Source organism: Hyla sarda, chromosome 5 (assembly GCF_029499605.1).
Source record: "Hyla sarda isolate aHylSar1 chromosome 5, aHylSar1.hap1, whole genome shotgun sequence".
Lineage (NCBI taxonomy): Eukaryota > Metazoa > Chordata > Amphibia > Anura > Hylidae > Hyla > Hyla sarda.
In genome coordinates this window covers 214580225-214598557 of record NC_079193.1, presented here as the reverse complement: position 1 = coordinate 214598557, position 18333 = coordinate 214580225, and the positions used below count along the sequence as shown (strand labels likewise).

The 18333-nt window shown below is 44.6% G+C and overlaps 1 protein-coding gene across 6 annotated transcripts in view; it reads right to left on the bottom strand.

Annotated features, from left to right (window-relative positions):
- Positions 1-18333, bottom strand: part of FARS2 (phenylalanyl-tRNA synthetase 2, mitochondrial) — a 397026-nt gene that overhangs the window by 92214 nt on the left and 286479 nt on the right. For all 6 annotated transcript variants that reach the window (XM_056521084.1, XM_056521086.1, XM_056521087.1 and 3 more), the window contains one exon: positions 2466-2617. In XM_056521084.1, the coding sequence (XP_056377059.1) occupies positions 2466-2617 (152 nt within the window). The remainder of the gene's footprint in view (positions 1-2465; positions 2618-18333) is intronic.

Sequence of the window (18333 nt, the reverse complement as noted above, 5' to 3'; positions counted from 1 at the left end):
CATTTTTGGAGTTTGGTGTGACATTATGTCCAATTTGGTTTATTTCCTCCCTTTTTTGGTTTAGTTCCAGTACACACAAGGGGAATAAACGTGTGTATAGCAAAACATGTGTTACTGCAATCCTTTTCTGTGAGAAATACTTTTCTTGAAAAATTTCAGGGATGCCAACATTTACAGCCATGACTGTATATATGCACAGTGATACAAATCCTACCACTGGGCCATAGTGGTAGAATGATTCTATGTAAAACACTGCTGCTAGACGTAAAAGCACTGTTGCTAGATATAGTTATATAGCAAAACTGTTAGTTCGGCAATTGATAGTCCGGCACTTTAGGTTAGATGTTACTGTGATAAAATACTTGATATGGACAGTCTGAAAAATAGCTAAAGATATCCACCCATATTACGTCTTAGGGCTGGGCGGTATACGGTTCATACCGAATACCGAAATTTTTGGGCTGCACGATATGAATTTTTCCCATACCGCAATACCGTTGGGCCCCTCCTCCTTGGGAATGAATTATCAGCCCAGCGCAGTGCTGTCCCCACATCGGGGAACTAATCATATGTGACCCACCAGCGCTGTTCTGCTCCCACCCTCCCCTCACCAAATCATGTGACCCGCTAGCGCTGTTCTGCTCCCCGCCCCCCACACCAAATCATGTGACCCGCCAGCGCTGTTCTGCTCCCCCCCAATTAATTATCAGCCCAGCGGGGTACTGCTCACATGTGTCACCCGCAAGCACTGCCCTCCTCCTCTTTGTTGGGGGGCCGCCGACACTGGAACTCTATACTGTACGCCAGTGGTCTCCAACCTGCAGACCTCCAGATGTTGCAAAACTACAACTCCCAGCATGCTGGGAGTTGTAGTTTTGCAACAGCTGGAGGTCCGCAAGTTTGAGACCACTGCTGTACGCTGTATCCCTATGCCCGGGCTGCAAAAGATAGAGAAAATAAACTTTTACTTACCTACGTCGACCTTGCGCTGTCGGACAGCCGTCAGCCTATCACCGGCCAGAGCGATGTCCCACCCCGGCCAGTGATAGGCTGAGCCCAATGTCATGTAAGGAGCTCTGGCCGGCTTCTTACATGACAGTGAGTTAAACCTTTCACTGGCCGGGGCGGGACATCGCTCTGGCCGGTGATAGGCTGACGGCTGTCCGACGTTTCAGTCCCAAGGAACAGCGTGAGGCCGACGTAGGTAAGTTAAAGTTTATTTTCTTTATCTTTTGTATCCCAGTTCAGCAGTGGTCTCAAACCTGCGGACCTCCAGCTGTTGCAAAACTACAACTCCGTTGGCTGTCCGGGCATGCTGGGAGTTGTAGTTTTGCAACATCTGGAGGTCCGCAGGTTGGAGACCACTGGCGTACAGTATAGAGTTCCATCGCCGATGTGAGGTGAGATTTTCCCCCTGTTGGGGGGGGGGTGAAGTTAGATTTCCGAACCTAAGGGGCGTGGCTTAATTATCTAGTGCAGACGTGCGATCTCAGCCTCTGCCCTGAGAGCTGAGGGGAGGAGCGGTTCAGTTTTTGCATGGGTTCAGAAAACTCACCTCACAGGCGGCCCCCAACAAAGAGGAGGAGGGCAGTGCTTGCGGGTGACACATGTGAGCAGTACCCCGCTGGGCTGATAATTAATTGGGGGGGAGCAGAACAGCGCTGGTGGGTAACATGATTTTGGGGGGGGGGGTGCTGAAAGAAATACCGTTATATACCGTGGAACCACCATAAGTTACAAAAATACCGCAATACACGTTTGGTCATACCGCCCAGCTCTATTACGTCTCACCAATCTTCTAGTCGATGGTCTTGTGCTGCGACGGACCCATTTAAATGTCCTGCGACTGTTGGTTCAATGTGGGCACTGTAGTAGCTCTCTGGGATACAGCCGGCTGCCGACTCCGGAGTAGATGCCGTGCGTGCTGAATTTTTTTCAGTTTCCCACAAGGTTGCTTCTCTCGTCACTCCAGCAGGGGTATCGTGGCTCTTATACAGCGTTTCCCAAGCAATGTCAGAGGATCAAGCAGATTGGGCGCATATCCTGCAATTTATCCTGACAAATTGCACGATATCCTCCCAATCTGCTTGATCCTCTGACATTGCTTTTTTGTCTATTTTTCTGTGTGTCAAAAAAGACTCAAAATAACTCCCTGCGCAAAAATTTGCGCTACATATAGAAAAAGCTTCTACCACTAATGATAACACCCGCCCCCCCCCCCCAAGAGTTTACATTAAAGCACATAAAGGACCTTAGAATTTGAGAAACTAGATTCTCTGGTCTGATGAAAGCAAAAGCAAAATGTTATTTTCTGAACTGAATGGCCTTTCAATGGAATTATGTACTATACTTTATACAAACCCTATACAGCAAGACAAAATAGTACAAATTCTGTCGAAGTGGAAGAGAAGTTAAAAAAAAAAACAGTCATGAGGTCATCATAATCTATAAAAAACAGAACTTACTTTGGATGTGTAAACTGGTCAATCAAAGATACTTCTTCAACAATATCTCCTGCAACATTACGGACCAGATCATAAAAATCGTTCTCCAGATATCCTTCACTGGGCAGCCAGAAGGAAATGTCATTGCTCAAATAGGGAAACTTGCTAATTGGCTGAAATTGAATAGAAAGAATCTTATTAATATTGAACCATGCAACTGGTGGCATTAAAGGGGTACTCCGGTGCTAAGACATCTTATCCCGAAGCATTGTGACGTCACGGCCCCGCCCCCCTGTGATGACATGCCCCGCCCCCTGAATGCAAGCCTATGGGAGGGGGCATGACAGCTGTCAAGCCCCCTCCAATAGGCTTGCATTGAGGGGGTGGAGTGTTGTCGTCACACGGGGGCGGGGCCGTGACATCACATTGCTCCGGCCTCTGTGATCGCCAGTAATCAGACCTGGAGCGAACGTGCTCTGGGGACTGATTCTAATGGGGTGCTGCATGCAAGATCACGGGGGTCCCCAGTGGCGGGACCCTCGCGATCAGGCATCTTATCCCCTATCCTTTGGATAGGGGATAAGATGTCTAAGCGCCGGAGTACCCCTTTAAAACAGTTTAGTCAAAAACCGTATGGTGAAAACTGGATGGAACCGCACGCACATGCGGTTTTGTACGGTTCCCATTGACTCCCATGTTAAAAAAAAAAAAAAAATGTTTCAATATGGTTTTTCACCTGGACCAAAAACCGTGGTAGGCTACGGTTTTGGGTATGGGAAAAAAACTGATAAAACTGTACAGGATGCAAAACGGACACAACCTGATGCATCTTTTGGCATATGGTTTTCAATGGAGAGTCAATGCATGCGGTTTTCAATACTGTTCCGTACGGTTTTCAAATTGAAAAGGTTTACGGGAACTCTATTGCAAAAACGTGGTGTGAACCCAGCCTAACACATGACCTTGTGCCTCCTTCCTGCACATTGTCCGCATGGAATAAAAAAAAAAAAAAAGCTTGCAACATGTTGCAGATGTGTTTTTCGCACAACTGGGTGACAATGTTATATAAAGAAATGTTTCTAAAAATAACCTAATTGTCAAAAAGCCTTGTATACTTAAAAAGCTAAGAAGGTATCTGTGATTCATTTTGGATTAATGAAACCCTCAGTGAATCAGTTGCGAAATCAAAGGGATTTTGCAGCCGGTTACATGAATAAACCTGTCAAATGAATTAATTTTCTGCAAAAGAGATGCAAAACAATATGAGGGAACTACCAGAACACACAGATGAATGGCATATATTACTTCTCTCATAAATTGCTTCATATCATAGTCCCCCAGTAAGCAATTATGAGTGTTACTGCGCAAAATAAAAAGAAAAAACATTTGAGAATAATTGTTTTATATGCTTGTCGTGGGCACAATGCATTAAAGAGAAGAAACTCTTTAGCATAATTAAAGAAAATGGCCTAAAATAAATGTGCAGTATGCAAGCAGCAAAGCTGTAGTGGAATAACCTGTCTTTAGGGAAGAAAATATTTTTAGCCATTTATCACCTCACTGCACAGCTCATCTGCATGTCTTTCATTTCATTGCTTAGTTATGCTTTTATCTATGCCAAGTTCTTACAAAGCTTTCTCTTTAGTGCTAATTCAGAAACACTTGTAAATGGAGCGTACTTTTGAATGTAGGTGGTTTTGTTTCATGTCTTGGTTATTTCTTTTTACCTTGGATTAACCTCTTAAAAGGGGTACCCTAGACATCCAAAGGATAGGGGTTAAGATGTCTGATCCCATTGAGGGGACTGGCGTGACGTCACATGGGGGCGGAGTCCTGACGTCACGGACTTCCGTTCCCGGAGTCGCCACTCAGACCCTCCAGCGCTTCCGGTGAAAAACCAGGTGTGTGCCGCATGCAATAATGCGGGGGTCCCCAGCGATCAGACATCTTATCCCCTATCCTTTGGATAGGGGATAAGATGTCTAGGGTGGGAGTACCCCTTTAAGGTACCAATTGTTGTGCTTTCAGAGATGGCATTCTGCATACTTTTTTTTTGCAACAAGTGGTATTCTGAATTACTGCTGCCTGCTATCTCAAACCAGTCTGCCCATTATCCTCTGACATCAAAAAGGCATCTTCATCCACACAACTGTTGCTTGCCATTTTTGGACCATTATCTGTAAACCTAAGAGGTGGTTGTATATGAAAATCCCAGTAGATCAGCAATTTCTGAAATATTCAGTCTGTCTGGTGCCAACAACTGTGCCATGTTCAAAGTCACTTAAATCTTCTTTGTACCCCCTACTGATGCCTGACTTGATCTTCAGCAAGTTGTCTTGGCCACATCTACTTGCTTAATATTACTGACATCTGAAATGGCCGATTAGATATTTGTGTTAACAAGCAATTGTTAACCGGTGTACCTAATAAAGTGACCAGTAAGTGTATTTTGGAAGACTCTTAATTGGAAAAAAAGTTTAAAGTAGACCTGTCAGCAGAAAAACTGATGGGGGACATGGGCTGAACTTACCTGGGCTCTTGTCATGCAGGGGGATATCTCCCTCCTGCCCCTTGGAGCCTTGTTTGCATAATAACACAAATGCTTATATCTCAGAAGTAGACAGACAATGAATATAAAAAAAAAAAGGTATACCCAGAATCATCACAAGAGCCTTTTCTTGGCACGTGCTCATTTTTACAAATGTTTTTGTGCTGACAATGGCACAAAATGTCATCCATTAATCATGTATTTTAAAATGCATGGGGGGAGTAATGTAACATAGTTCATAAAGTCGAAAAAAGACCAAAGTCCATCAAGTTCAACCTATAACCCTAATGAGTCTCTACTGAGTTGATCCAGAGAAATGCAAAAAAATAAATAAAAAAACTCATACTCGAGGTAAAAATTCATTCCTGACTCCAAATATGGCATCAGAATAGATCCCTGGATCAACCTTTTGTCCCTATAGATCTAGAATCCATAACCTGTCATGTTATTATTCTCCAAAAATACATCCAGACCCCTTTTCCACAGTCTCACTGCTCTTACAGTAAAGAACCCCCGTCTGTGCTGGTGAGGAAACCTTCTTTCCTTAAGAAGTAGAGGATGCCCCCTTGTTGTGGATACAGTCCTGGGTATAAATATTTGCGCTATAAAAATAAAAGTGCCATATCTTGATAACAAGCCACTGAGTTAATTTGATTTAAGATGGGTTCCTTCTCAATTTCCGATCAGCTGGTCAGTTAGCAAGGTACATGATGGAAATAGCAGTGTAGGTAATATTCCTACTTTTGCCTTTATACAAGAGTTGTCCGTGCTGAATCTTACAGCATCTAAACCAGAAGTTGGTTGGACAGCACTACTCAAGATATAAGTGACTAAGGCTACATTTACACTACCGTTGCACCTTGTCAAGAACAGCCTTCAAACTCTTAATTTTTTTTTACAGTTTGACGGCCGTCTTTTTGACGGGGTGAAACGGGAAAAAGCGGGTCCCGATGGACCCTATTATAGTCAATGGGGTCCTTCGGGTGCAGCTGTTTTTTGGCTGGAGTAGCAGGAAAAAAAGTAGGCTCAAGCTGTATTTTTCCTCCCGCTATTTTCCCCGTTGGCCCCGACGGCCGTAACACTATCGTGTGATAACGGTGGTGTGAAAGGGGCCTAACAGGTATAAGGCATAGGTTTTAGTGTATTCCCGGATATAGAAGAGTAAGTCAGCACACCACTTGAGGTGTACTTGCAAGACGCACTCCAGTTTTAAATATCCATGGCACATTAAACTGGCCATGGTGTTGTTCAAAGCTTGTGCCATGTGAAGCCCTTAGAGCTCAAGATAGCTTCTGTATAAATCCTTTTCTTACCAGGACCTTTATATAGCACCAGCACAAGCCTGTCAAAAGGCCTTGTCCCAATTATCATAGGGGGCATAGGCATCAGAGGGGGGGGGGGGGGAATATGTTGATACAGAGCATCAGAGGGGGGGGGAGAATATAATGACACAAGAGTCATCAGAGGGGGGAGGGGGTATAATGGCACAGGGAGCATCATAGGGGGGGGAATATAATGGCACATGAGGCATCAGAGGGGGGTAATATAATGGCACAGGGGGCCCTACTTGATCCCTACATGATAAAGGGACTACCTACTTAAAGGAATACTGAAGTGCAAAGTAACTTATCCCCATAAGTGATAGATCGCGGGGGTCTGACCGCTGGGACCAACCTGCCCCCTGTTCTCTTTTGTGGGGCCCTAGCAGTTGGCATAAAGGGAATGTTCCATCCCCGCATGACACGGCGGCTGAAATGTCACCTCCATGTATCTATGGGATGCATGGGGGGGGAGGGTGTGGCGGCCGCCGCGTCATACGGACAAGCCCCCTTCCTGCCAGGGCTCCTTACAAGAGAATGGGGGGGGGGGGGTTGTGGCAAGGGGTTTCCCAGCGGTCGGGATAAGTTCTTTTGCACTGCAGTATTCCTTTAATGGGGCGGACTTACTTATCAGGGGCCCTATCAACCTAATGGGGTAACATACTGGTCTGCCTATGATGTTTTTATTAATAAAGACCTTATTTACATACTATTTTGGTTAAAATTATTTTGTACCTGGACAAGTGGAAAATTTTTTAGGGACAAGCAGATTACCGTTTATACTCGAGTATAAGCCGAGTTTTTCAGCACGATTTTTCGTGCTGAAAACACCCCCCTCGAGTGAACTCTCCACCCGCAGTGGTCTTCAACCTGCGGACCTCCAGAGGTTTCAAAACTACAACTCTCAGCAAGCCTGGGCAGCCATCGGCTGTCCGGGCTTGCTGGGAGTTGTAGTTTTGAAACCTCCGGAGGTCCGCAGGTTGAAGACCACTGCGGCCTTCGACATCATCCAGCCCCCTCTCACCCCCTTTAGTTCTGTACAGTACTCGCCTCCGCTCGGCGCTGGTCCGGTGCTGCAGGACTGTCCGGAGAGGAGGTCGTCCGGTGGGATAGTGGTTCCGGGCTGCTATCTTCACCGGGGAGGCCTCTTCTAAGCACTTCGGGCCCGGCCCCAGAATAGTCACGTTGCCTTGACAACGACGCAGAGGTACGTTCATTGCCAACGTACTTCTGCGTCATCGTCCAGGCAACGCCTCTATTCCGGGCCCGAAGCGCTGAGAAGAGGCGACCCCAGTGAAGATAGCAGCCCGGATCCACTATCCCACCGGACGACCTCCTCTCCGGACAGTCCTGCAGCACCGGACCAGCGCCGAGCGGAGGCGAGTACTGTACAGAACTAAAGGGGGTGAGAGGGGGCTGGATGATGTCGAAGGCCGCAGTGGTCATCAACCTGCGGACCTCCGGAGGTTTCAAAACTACAACTCCCAGCAAGCCCGGGCAGCCATCGGCTGTCCGGGCTTGCTGGGAGTTGTAGTTTTGAAACCTCTGGAGATCCGCAGGTTGAAGACCACTGAGGGCGGATGATGACAAGAGGATGATGAAGGGGGGGGTGTGGGATGATGACAAGAGGATGATGAAGGGAGGGTGTGGGATGATGAAGGGGGTGGGGATGATGACAAGGGGATGATGAAGGGGGGGTGTGGGATGATGACAAGAGGATGATGAAGGGGTGTGTGGGATGATGAAGGGGGGTGTGGGATGATGACAAGGGGATGATGAAGGGGGGGGGTGGGATGATTACAAGGGGATGATGAAGGGGGGGTGTGGGATGATTACAAGGGAATGATGAAGGGGGGTGGGGATGATGACAAGGGGATGATGAAGGGGGGGTGTGGGATGATGACAGGTGATGATGATGAGGGTCTGGATGATGACAGGCGGTGATGATGATGAGGATGTTAATGACGGGTCTGGATGATGACAGGGGGGGATGATGTATTTCCCACCCTAGGCTTATACTCGAGTCAATAACTTTTCCTGGGATTTTGGGTTGAAATTAGGGGTCTCGGCTTATACTCGGGTCGGCTTATACTCGAGTATGTACGGTATGCTCTGTTTTAGTCCCTGTGACAAGTAGTTTTTTTTTTTTTTAAATCCATACCACTGGGGGGAGCTTGTTTTTTGTGGAACCTATTGGATTATTTTTGGGGAGGGGGGAAATGAACCCAACCCCAATTTTACAACATTTTTTTTTTTTATTTGGGCAGAGGGAGATGGTGTGTTTTTATCCAGTGCAATTAACAGTAAAACTGACATGTTTTCTCTATTCTGTGGGTCGATACGATTTTAACGTTACTCCTATTTACATAGCTTTTGTACTATTGTACTACTTAAAAAAAAAAAAGTCAAATTAAACTTTTAAATAAACATGCTAAAATTGCCCTAATCTGACCTTTTTATTTTTCATCTGCAGGGGCTCATTTTTTTTATTTTTTTATTGGGGGGAGAAGCTTTTTTATATTTCAAAAAAAATCTATCTATTTTATTTTTTTAACTTTAACATGAATAAAACAAACTGAATTATTTTCAATTTGAAAAATACACATCAAGTTGTGGATTCATTTATTCTTCTATTTTCTGTCTGTTCCTTTCCCTTGATGTAAATTTTGGAGAAAAGGCCAGCTGTAGTAATTACAAAGTCTTGGACCATCATCATTTTTCATCTGGAGGAGGCCTATGAGGAAAAATCTGCAAAATGTTCAATACATTGGCCCTCATTTACTAACAGAATTCCGACTTTTTGTCGGATTCTGCGCCTAAATCCTGTCGCACGCAACAGAATGTGCGACAGAAAAACAACAGAATCTGATTCACTCTGAGCGGGGAAAAAAAACCCTACAAAATGGGCGTGTTCCCTACGTTTCATAAAAAAAATCACTTTCCTGAAAACCACGTGAATTTTCTGGGAATAAAACCCTACACTTTAAAGCATGTATAAAGTTTCAGAAAGTGGAGTAAATTCTCTGGCTGTTTGATCCTTTGCCTGCCTCGTCTTTTTCAAGCGATTCTGTTTTTTTTTTTTTTGTTTGTTTTGTTTGCACAATTTATTTTTTAAACAACGATTTAGCTTCATTTACACATTATTTAAACACGTATTTCCCCCCCTATTGTTTCAGTAATAATGGTGAATCATAAATATATATATTAATTTTAATACATCTATCTATATGTGTGTATATACATATATGTATAAAAATATATACAGACTATTTTATAAAATGTATTAATCTCTCTCTCACTTTATATTTCTATACATTTATATATTCACAAATTATTATTTTTTTCTTTTCCCGGTTTTTATTTTAAAAATCTGTCGCACTGCGACAGAATTTTCATTGCGACAGATTTATGCATGTGCCAGATTTTAATGTGCGACAGTATTAACCCTGTGACAGATTTTACCATGCGACAGATGAACCCTGCGACAGAAATTACTGTGTGTCAGATTTTTCCCTACGACTTAAAAGATCGGGAAAAGTGCGACAGATGAGTGAATACCAAGAGAAAAAAAGGTCGGAAAAACAAAAGTCAAACACAAACAGACACTCCACTCTTAGTAAATGAGGGCCATTATGTTTTTACAGATCCTTTGGATGCTGCTGCTGATGGAGAATCTTCATCATAGAGGAGCAACAGGACTGTCACCAGCAATATTGGTAAACAATTGACTGTGACTTACACAGTCTTGTGCTAACAGAATTAAGTCTGACAGCCATCATTCAGAAGCAGAGAAGATTAATAAAGCCATTACTGCTATAATAGTGTTAATTTTAAGTCCAATATCTGCTATTAACATAAGTGATTTTTGGTAATTCGTGAAGATCACACTATGAAATTCATTATTGTGTCTCTCTTCAACTGCTACGAGGAAACAAAGAGATCCTTGTATCTTACACATTTTCTTCAGTTGTTTATTCACGTAATAAAGTACTAATGGTCAGACACAATATTAACCCCTTCATAACCCAGCCCATTTTCACCTTCATGACCTGGGCATTTTTTGAAAATCTGACCACTGTCACTTTAAACATTAATAACTTTGGAATGCTTTTACTTATCATTCTGATTTCGAGATTGTTTTTTCGTGACATATTCTACTTTATGTTATCAGTAAAATTTCACTGATATTTGTATCCTTTCTTGGTAAAAAATCTAAAAATTTCATGAAAATTTTGAAAATTTAGCATTTTTCTAACTTTGAAAGTCTCTGCTTGAAAGGAAAATGGATATTCCAAATAAATTACATATTGATTCACATATACAATATGTCTACTTTGTGTTTGCATTAAAAAATTGACAAGTTTTTACTTTTGGAAGACACCAGAGGGCTTCAAAGTTCCGCAGCAATTTTCCAATTTTTCTCAAGATTTTCAAAATCGTAATTTTTCAGGGCCCAGTTCAGGTTGGAAGTGGATTTTAAGGATCTTCATATTAGAAATACCCCATAAATGACCCCATTATAAAAACTGGACCCCCCAAAGTATTCAAAATGACATTCAGTAAGTGTTTTAACCCTTTAGGTGTTTCACAGGAATAGCAGCAAAGTGAAGGAGAAAATTCTAAATCCTCATTTTTTACACTCGCATTTTCTTGTAGACCCAATTTTTTAATTTTTACAAGGGGTAAAAGGAGAGAAATCACCCTAAAATTGGTAACCCAATTTCTCTCGAGTAAGGAAATACCTCATATGCGTATGTAAAGTGTTCGGCGGGCGCAGTAGAGGGCTCAGAAGGGAAGGAGCGACAATGGGATTTTGGAGAGTGAGTTTTTCTGAAAGGGTTTTTGGGGGGCATGTCCCATTTAGGAAGCCCCTATGGTGCCAGAACAGTGGAGCCCCCCCCCCCACATGTGACCCCATTTTGGAAACTATACCCCTCATGGAATTTAATAAGGGGTACAGTGAGCATTTACACCCCACTGGCGTTTGACAGATATTTGAAACAGTGGACTGTGCAAATCAAAAATTTTATTTTTCATTTTCACAGACCACTGTTCCAAAAATCTGTCATACACCAGTGGGGTGTAAATGCTCACTGCACCCCTTATTACATTCCGTGAGGGGTGTAGTTTCCAAAATGGGGTCACATGTGGATATTTATTGTTTTGCGTTTGTCAGAACTGCTGTAACACTCAGCCACCCCTGTGCAAATCGCCTCAAATGTACATGGAGCACTCTCCCTTCTGGGCCTTGTTGTGTGCCCCCAGAGCACTTTGCGCCCACATATGGGGTATCTCCGTACTCAGGAGAAATTGCGTTACAAATTTAGAGGGTCTTTTTTCCCTTTTACCTCTTGTGAAAATGAAAAGTATAGGGCAACACCAGCATGTCAGTGTAAAAAATTTATTTATTTACACTAACATGCTGGTGTATACCCCAACTTCACCTTTTCATAAGGGGTTAAAGAAGAAAAAGCCCCCCAAAATTTGTAAGGCAATTTCTCCCGAGTACAGCGATACCCCATATGTGTCCCAAAACTGTTGCCCTGAAATACGACAGGGCTCCAAAGTGAGAGAGCGCCATGCGCATTTGAGGCCTGAATTAGGGATTTGCATAGGGGTGGACATAGGGGTATTCTACGCCAGTGATTCCCAAACAGGGTGCCTCCAGCTGTTGCAAAACTCCCAGCATGCCTGGACAGTCAATGGCTGTCCGGCAATACTGGGAGTTATTATTTTGCAACAGCTGGAGGCTCCGTTTTGGAAACAGTAGCGTACCAGACGTTTTTCATTTTTTGGGGGGAGGGGGGCTGTGTAGGGGTATGTGTATATGTAGTGTTTTTTACTTTTTATTTTAGGTTAGTGTCAGTGTAGTGAAGTGTTTTTAGGGTACAGTCACATGGGCAGAGGTTCACAGCAAGTTTGCCGCTGGAAGTTTGAGCTGCAGCGCAAAATTTGCGCCATCTCAAACTTGCAGCACTCACTGTAAACCTCCGCCCATGTGAGTGTACCCTGTACATTCACATTGGGGGGAGGGGGCAAACATCCAGCTGTTGCAAACTCCGAGCATGCCCTTTGGCTGTCCGTGCATGCTGGGAGTTGTAGTTTTGCAACAGCTGGAGGAACACTGGTTTGGAAACACTAAGTTAAGTAATAAACTTTCAAGTGTTTTGCAACCAAACTTAGTGTTTCCAAACCAGTGTGCCTCCAGCTGTTGCAAAACTACAACTCCCAGCATGCATGGTCTGTCAGTGCATGCTGGGAGTTATAGTTTTGCAACAATTGCAACAGCTGGAGGCACTGAGGTAGGAAACGGACAATGTTTCCCAACTAGTTTCCCAACCCAAAACTACAACTCCCAGCATGCCCAGACTGCCAAGGCATGCTGGAAGTTGTAGTTCGGCAATATCTGAAGGATCAGATGTTGCCGAACTACAACTTCCAGCATGCTTGGGCAGTCTGGGCATGCTGGGAGTTGTAGTTTTGCAACATCTGGAGGTCCACAGTTTGGAGACCACTGTATAATGGTCTCCAATCTGTGCTCTTCCAGATGTTAGAGAACTACAACTCCCAGCATGCCTGGACAGACTGAGCATGCTGAGATTTGTAGTTTTGCAACATCTGGAAGAGCACAGATTGGAGACCATTATACAGTGGTCTCCAAACTGAGGACCTCCAGATGTTGCAAAACTACAACTCCCAGCATGCCCAGAAAGCCAAAGGCATGCTGGGAGTTGCAGTTTTGAAACTCTCAGAGGCAGCAGTGAGATCGCTTTACGGCAATCTCACTGCTGCCAATGAAGATGCCGCACTGCTGCCGGAAACTCACCTCCGGGACGCAGCGCAGCCAGGACCGCATGGAGGACGCCGGGACCGCACGGAGGACGCCGGGACCGCTCGGGACACCGCTCCGACGGGTAAGTGACGCCGGGGGACGGGTCAGGGACACTTAGCAGAGCGGTGTGTGTCCCGATCCCAGTGATCGGGACTCACACACCGCGCTGCTAAGTATTCTGATAGCGAAACGCTGCTATCAGCTAGTCAGATTTGACCAGCTGATAGCAGCGATCGCTGGGGGGGGTGGGGGACGAAACCCCCCGTGGTCGCACGGTAAGATAGCTGGCTATCAGTGATAGCCACCATCTTTCCAGGCGCTGCGGGATGCCGCGAGTAGCGGCAGTAATGTTCATGACGTACCTGTATGTCATGGGTCGGGAACACCTTGCCACCCATGACGTACAGGTATGTCATAGGTCGGGAAGGGGTTAAAGGGGTACTCCGGCGCTCAGACATCTTATCCCCTATCCAAAGGATAGGGGATAAGATGCCTGATCGCGGGGGTCCCGCCGCTGGAGATCCCTGTGATCTTGCACGCCGCACCCCATTAAAATAAGTCCCCGGAGCGTGTACACTCCAGGGACTGATTTTAACGGGGTGCGGCGTGCAAGATCACGGGGGTCCCCAGCGGCGGGACCCCCGCGATCAGGCATCTTATCACCTATCCTTTGGATAGGGGATAAGATGTCTAAGCGCCAACTCACTACAATAGCAGTGACAAGCAGCTTCTTCAACCAGAGCAACAGCAGCAGAGTTGGAGCACATTCAACGGCAAGCTACAACATAAATTGCTGGCTTCAACAAGCAGCATAAATAATTTGGATAATTTCTCTCGATCTATTGGAAATATTGGCCGTCATTTATCATTGTCTTTAGACTGTTTTTTTGTGTCTAGAAAAGGCGCAAAAAAGGCACAAGCAGGGTTTATTTTCGCCTTTTTGTTTACACATTTTTGCTGATTTTGATTTGTAATCCACTGATTTTGGCAATGCACATGATATGGAAGGGTTTTATCAACAGCGCCTTTTTGTGAAAAGGCGCCAAGAAGGCGCAAAGCCATTGAAAAGTCTCTAAAACTACACCAGCCCAGGCTTAGCTTAGCTTTTTGGTTTATGTGAAGAGAGAAATTTGAGAAAATGTGACCTGCACAAAATTTATCAAATGCTCTGTGACCATTTAATAAATTTGTTGCTCCTACACATTACCAGCGCACAAAAAAAGGTGTAGAAAAATGCTTCACTTACACCTACAATGATAAATGCTTCACTTACACGTACAATGAAAAATGCTTCACTTACACCTACAATGATAAATGCTTCACTTACACCTACAATGATAAATGCCGGCCATTGTGCAGCCACTTGCCACTACAAGCGTGCAATCTCTCCTGCAGCACCCACTTGTCATCAGCCTCACTGAGCGAAGATTGCTACGTGTCGGATGACTCACGATACAGGGGTCGGAGTATTATGATGTCATGGCCCCGCCCCCTCAATGCATGTCTATGGGAGGGGGTGTGACGGCGGCCATGCCCCCTCCCATAGACTTGCGTTGAGGGGGCAGGGCGTGACGTCATGATACTCCGGCCCCTGTAACGTGAGCCATCAGACATGGAGCAATCTTTGCTCTGTGAGGCTGATGACAAGTGGGTGCTGCAGGAGAGATTGCGGGGGTCCCCATCGGCAGGACCCCCGCAATCAGACATCTTATCCCCTATCCTGTGGATAGGGGATTAGATGTCTAGGGACTTTAAAAGGGGTACTCCACTGGAAAACATTTTCTTTTTAAATCAACTGGTGCGATAACAGATTTGTAAATTACCTCTATAAAAAAAATCCCAATCCTTCCAGTACTTATCAGCTGTTGTATGTTCCACAGGAAGTTCTTTTATTTTTGAATTTCCTTTCTGCCTGACACAGTGCTCTCTGCTGACACCTCTGTCCATGTCAGGAACTGTCCAGAGCAGGATAGCTTTGCTATGGGGATTTGCTCCTACTGTGGACAGTTCCTAAAATTGACAGAGGTGTCAGCAGAGAACACTGTGGTCAGGCAGAAAGGAAATTCAAAAAGAAAATAACTTCCTGTGTATTATACACTGGAGTACTGGAGTACTTCCTGTGCATTATAAGTACTGGAAGAATTGGGATTTTTTTTTTTGGCACCAGTAGATTTTCTGGCACCAGTTGATTTTAAAGAAAATGTTTTCCAGTGGAGTACCCCTTTAAGGTTTAGATGGTGGTTTTCGATACTCTGTTTAAGAGCTATGTATGAAATCTAAAAAATGACATATGCAGTACAATAGATTCTTTTTAAACTGCCTATACATACCTATATATATATATATATATATATATATATATATATATATACACACAGTGGGGCAAAAAAGTATTTTGTCAGCCACCAACTGTGCAAGTTCTCCCACTTAAAAAGATGAGAGGCCTGTAATTTTCATCATAGGTATACCTCAACTATGAGAGACATAATGAGAAAAAGAATCCATAAAATCACATTGTCTGATTTTTAAACCCTTGAGGACTCTGGGTTTTCCCATTTTTACAGTATAGTTTTTTCCTCCTAACCTTTAAAAAATCAGAATTCTTTCAAATTTGCACCTAAAAATCCATATGATGGCTTAATTCTACTTTGTAATTACATCAGTTATTTTACCCAAAAATCTACGGCGAAAGAGAAAAATAAAATCATTGTGCGACAAAATTGAAGAAAAAAAACGCCATTTTGTAACTTTTGGGGGCTTCTGTTTCTACGCAGTATATTTTTCGGCACAAATGACACTTTCTTTTTATTCTGTAGGTCCGTACAATTAAAATGATATCCTACTGATATAGGTTTGATGTTGTCGTACTTCTGGAAAAAATCATAATTACATGCAGGAAAATTTATATGTTTAACCCCTTAACGACGAAGGATGTATATTTACATCCTCCGCCGACTCCTGCGATATGCCGCAGGGTCACGCGTTGTCCCCGGGTCACATCGGGTCGGTCCCGGCGGCTATCAACGGCCGGGACCCGCGGCTAATACAGGACATCACCGATCGCGGTGATGCCCTGTATTAACCCTTCAGACGTGGCGATCAAAGCTGACCGCCGCGTCTGAAGTGAAAGTAACCCGGCTGCTCAGTCAGGCAGTTCGGGACCGCTGCGGTGAAATCGCGGCGTCCCGAACAGCTTACAGGACACTGGGAGGGCCCTTACCTGCCTCCTTGGTGTTCGATCGACGAATGAATGCTCCGTGCCCGAGATCCAGGCAGGAACAGTCAAGCGCCGATAACACTGATCACAGGCGTGTTAATACACGCCAGTGATCTGTGTAAGAGAACAGTGTGTGCAATGTTATAGGTCCCTATGGGAGCTATAACACTGCAAATAAAAAGTTAAAAAAGGGTATAATTTTAACCGTATGGACCTACAGAATAATGATAAGGTGCCATTTTTACCGAAATATGCACGGCGTAGAAACGGAAGCCCCCAAAAGTTACAAAATGGCATTTTTTCTTTGATTTTGTCGCACAATGATTTGTTTTCCATTTCCCCGTGAATTTTTGGGTAAAATGACTAATGTCACTGCAAAGTAGAATTGGTGACGCAAAAAATAAGCCCTCATATGGATTTTTAGGTGGAAAATTTAAAGGGTTAGTGCATTGTATAGAGGACACTTGGGGGTTGCAAATTAAAATGCAATACTGTCACACCCCGACATGTTTTGCCACCAAGTGGCTTTATCAAGGAGGATAACTGACAGCATTCAGTTTTTTTTTTTTTTTTTTTTTAACATTGGGACCCTGGCCACGCTTCACCTTCTGCCAACACATCTTGCACGTGGCTATGTTAACCTCCTCCGGATGCTTGAAGAAAAACTGCCACACCGCGAGTAGCTGATTTTTCCCACCAACAGTCCGCACTAATTGACTGCTACTGCCACCATCTCCAGGAACCCCTGTTCCACTACCTCCCGGGAAGGTAGGCTGCTGCGAAGCAGGTGGTCTCCCCCGGGCATGTTTGGCTCCAGAATTTCCACTTTTGCCACCATGCTGAATGCCAACCATGCTACAACCTTGCTGGCTCAGCTGCTGCCTCACGGGCAACCTGCAACCTTCTTCTGAAAATGATGAAGCCCCTTCAGCACCCGGCTTTTAATTGCGATTGTCTTCCTCATTATCAACAAGTGTCTGCACGTCACTGATGTCCTCCTCAGGTTCTTCAACAGTGTCTGCTTCAGGACCCTGAATGCTGGCAACACCATCTCCCACGTCACTCTCCTCATCACTACTTGCCCGTCTAGCGAAGGAAGCGGCAGATGTCTCCTCCACTTCTTGGCTGCGCAGTAGCTGTTGATTGTCTTCTATTAGATTGTCCTCACTAAATAGTGGAGCTGAACCCACAGCATAAGATACTTCTGTAGGGGAGGGAACAGCATAGGACAGAGACAATGGGAAGACAGGAACTTCTCCCGGGCCATGCCAACTGAGGGTTGTGTCTGAGGAACCCACCGAATGTTGACTGGGGGTATCAGATGTCACTCGTGATGAAGTGGATGGCCGTATTAACCAACTGATGACGGCAGATGGGCTGCTGGTCGAGACACGACCGCTAGCTGATACTGGGAGATCAGGTCACTCGCTGCAACTCCTGCTGCCAATCGCCCCTAGTCTGCTGCGACCTCTGTCTGCGCCTGATGAATTTAGGCCTCTGCCACTCCTCTGTGCACTTCCTGGCACTTCTCTGCCTGACATAATGTGCATATATGAGGGGAGTACAATACGCTTCACTACTCTTAAAACAGTATTTGTCTAGAACAGTAGCAGGTGTGTACTTTTGGCTGTCCTTTCACAGTATCTAGGCCCTTGACAGATTAACAGGTACAAAATAGTACACTACTTAGATGTAGGTATGTGGTATGCACTTATGAGGGCAGAAAAATACGCTACAGTACGCTTAAAAAATGTATTGGAGTAAAACACCAGCTGGTGTTTACTTTTGCCTGGCCTTTCACACTATCTAGGCCCTTGACAGATTAACAGGTACAAAATAGTACACTACTTAGATGTACGTATATGGTATGCACTTATGAAGGCAGAAAAATGCGCTACAGTACCCTTAAAAAACACATTTTTGCACAACACCAGCAGTACACAACAGTGCTGCAGCACACAGTCGCTGTGTAC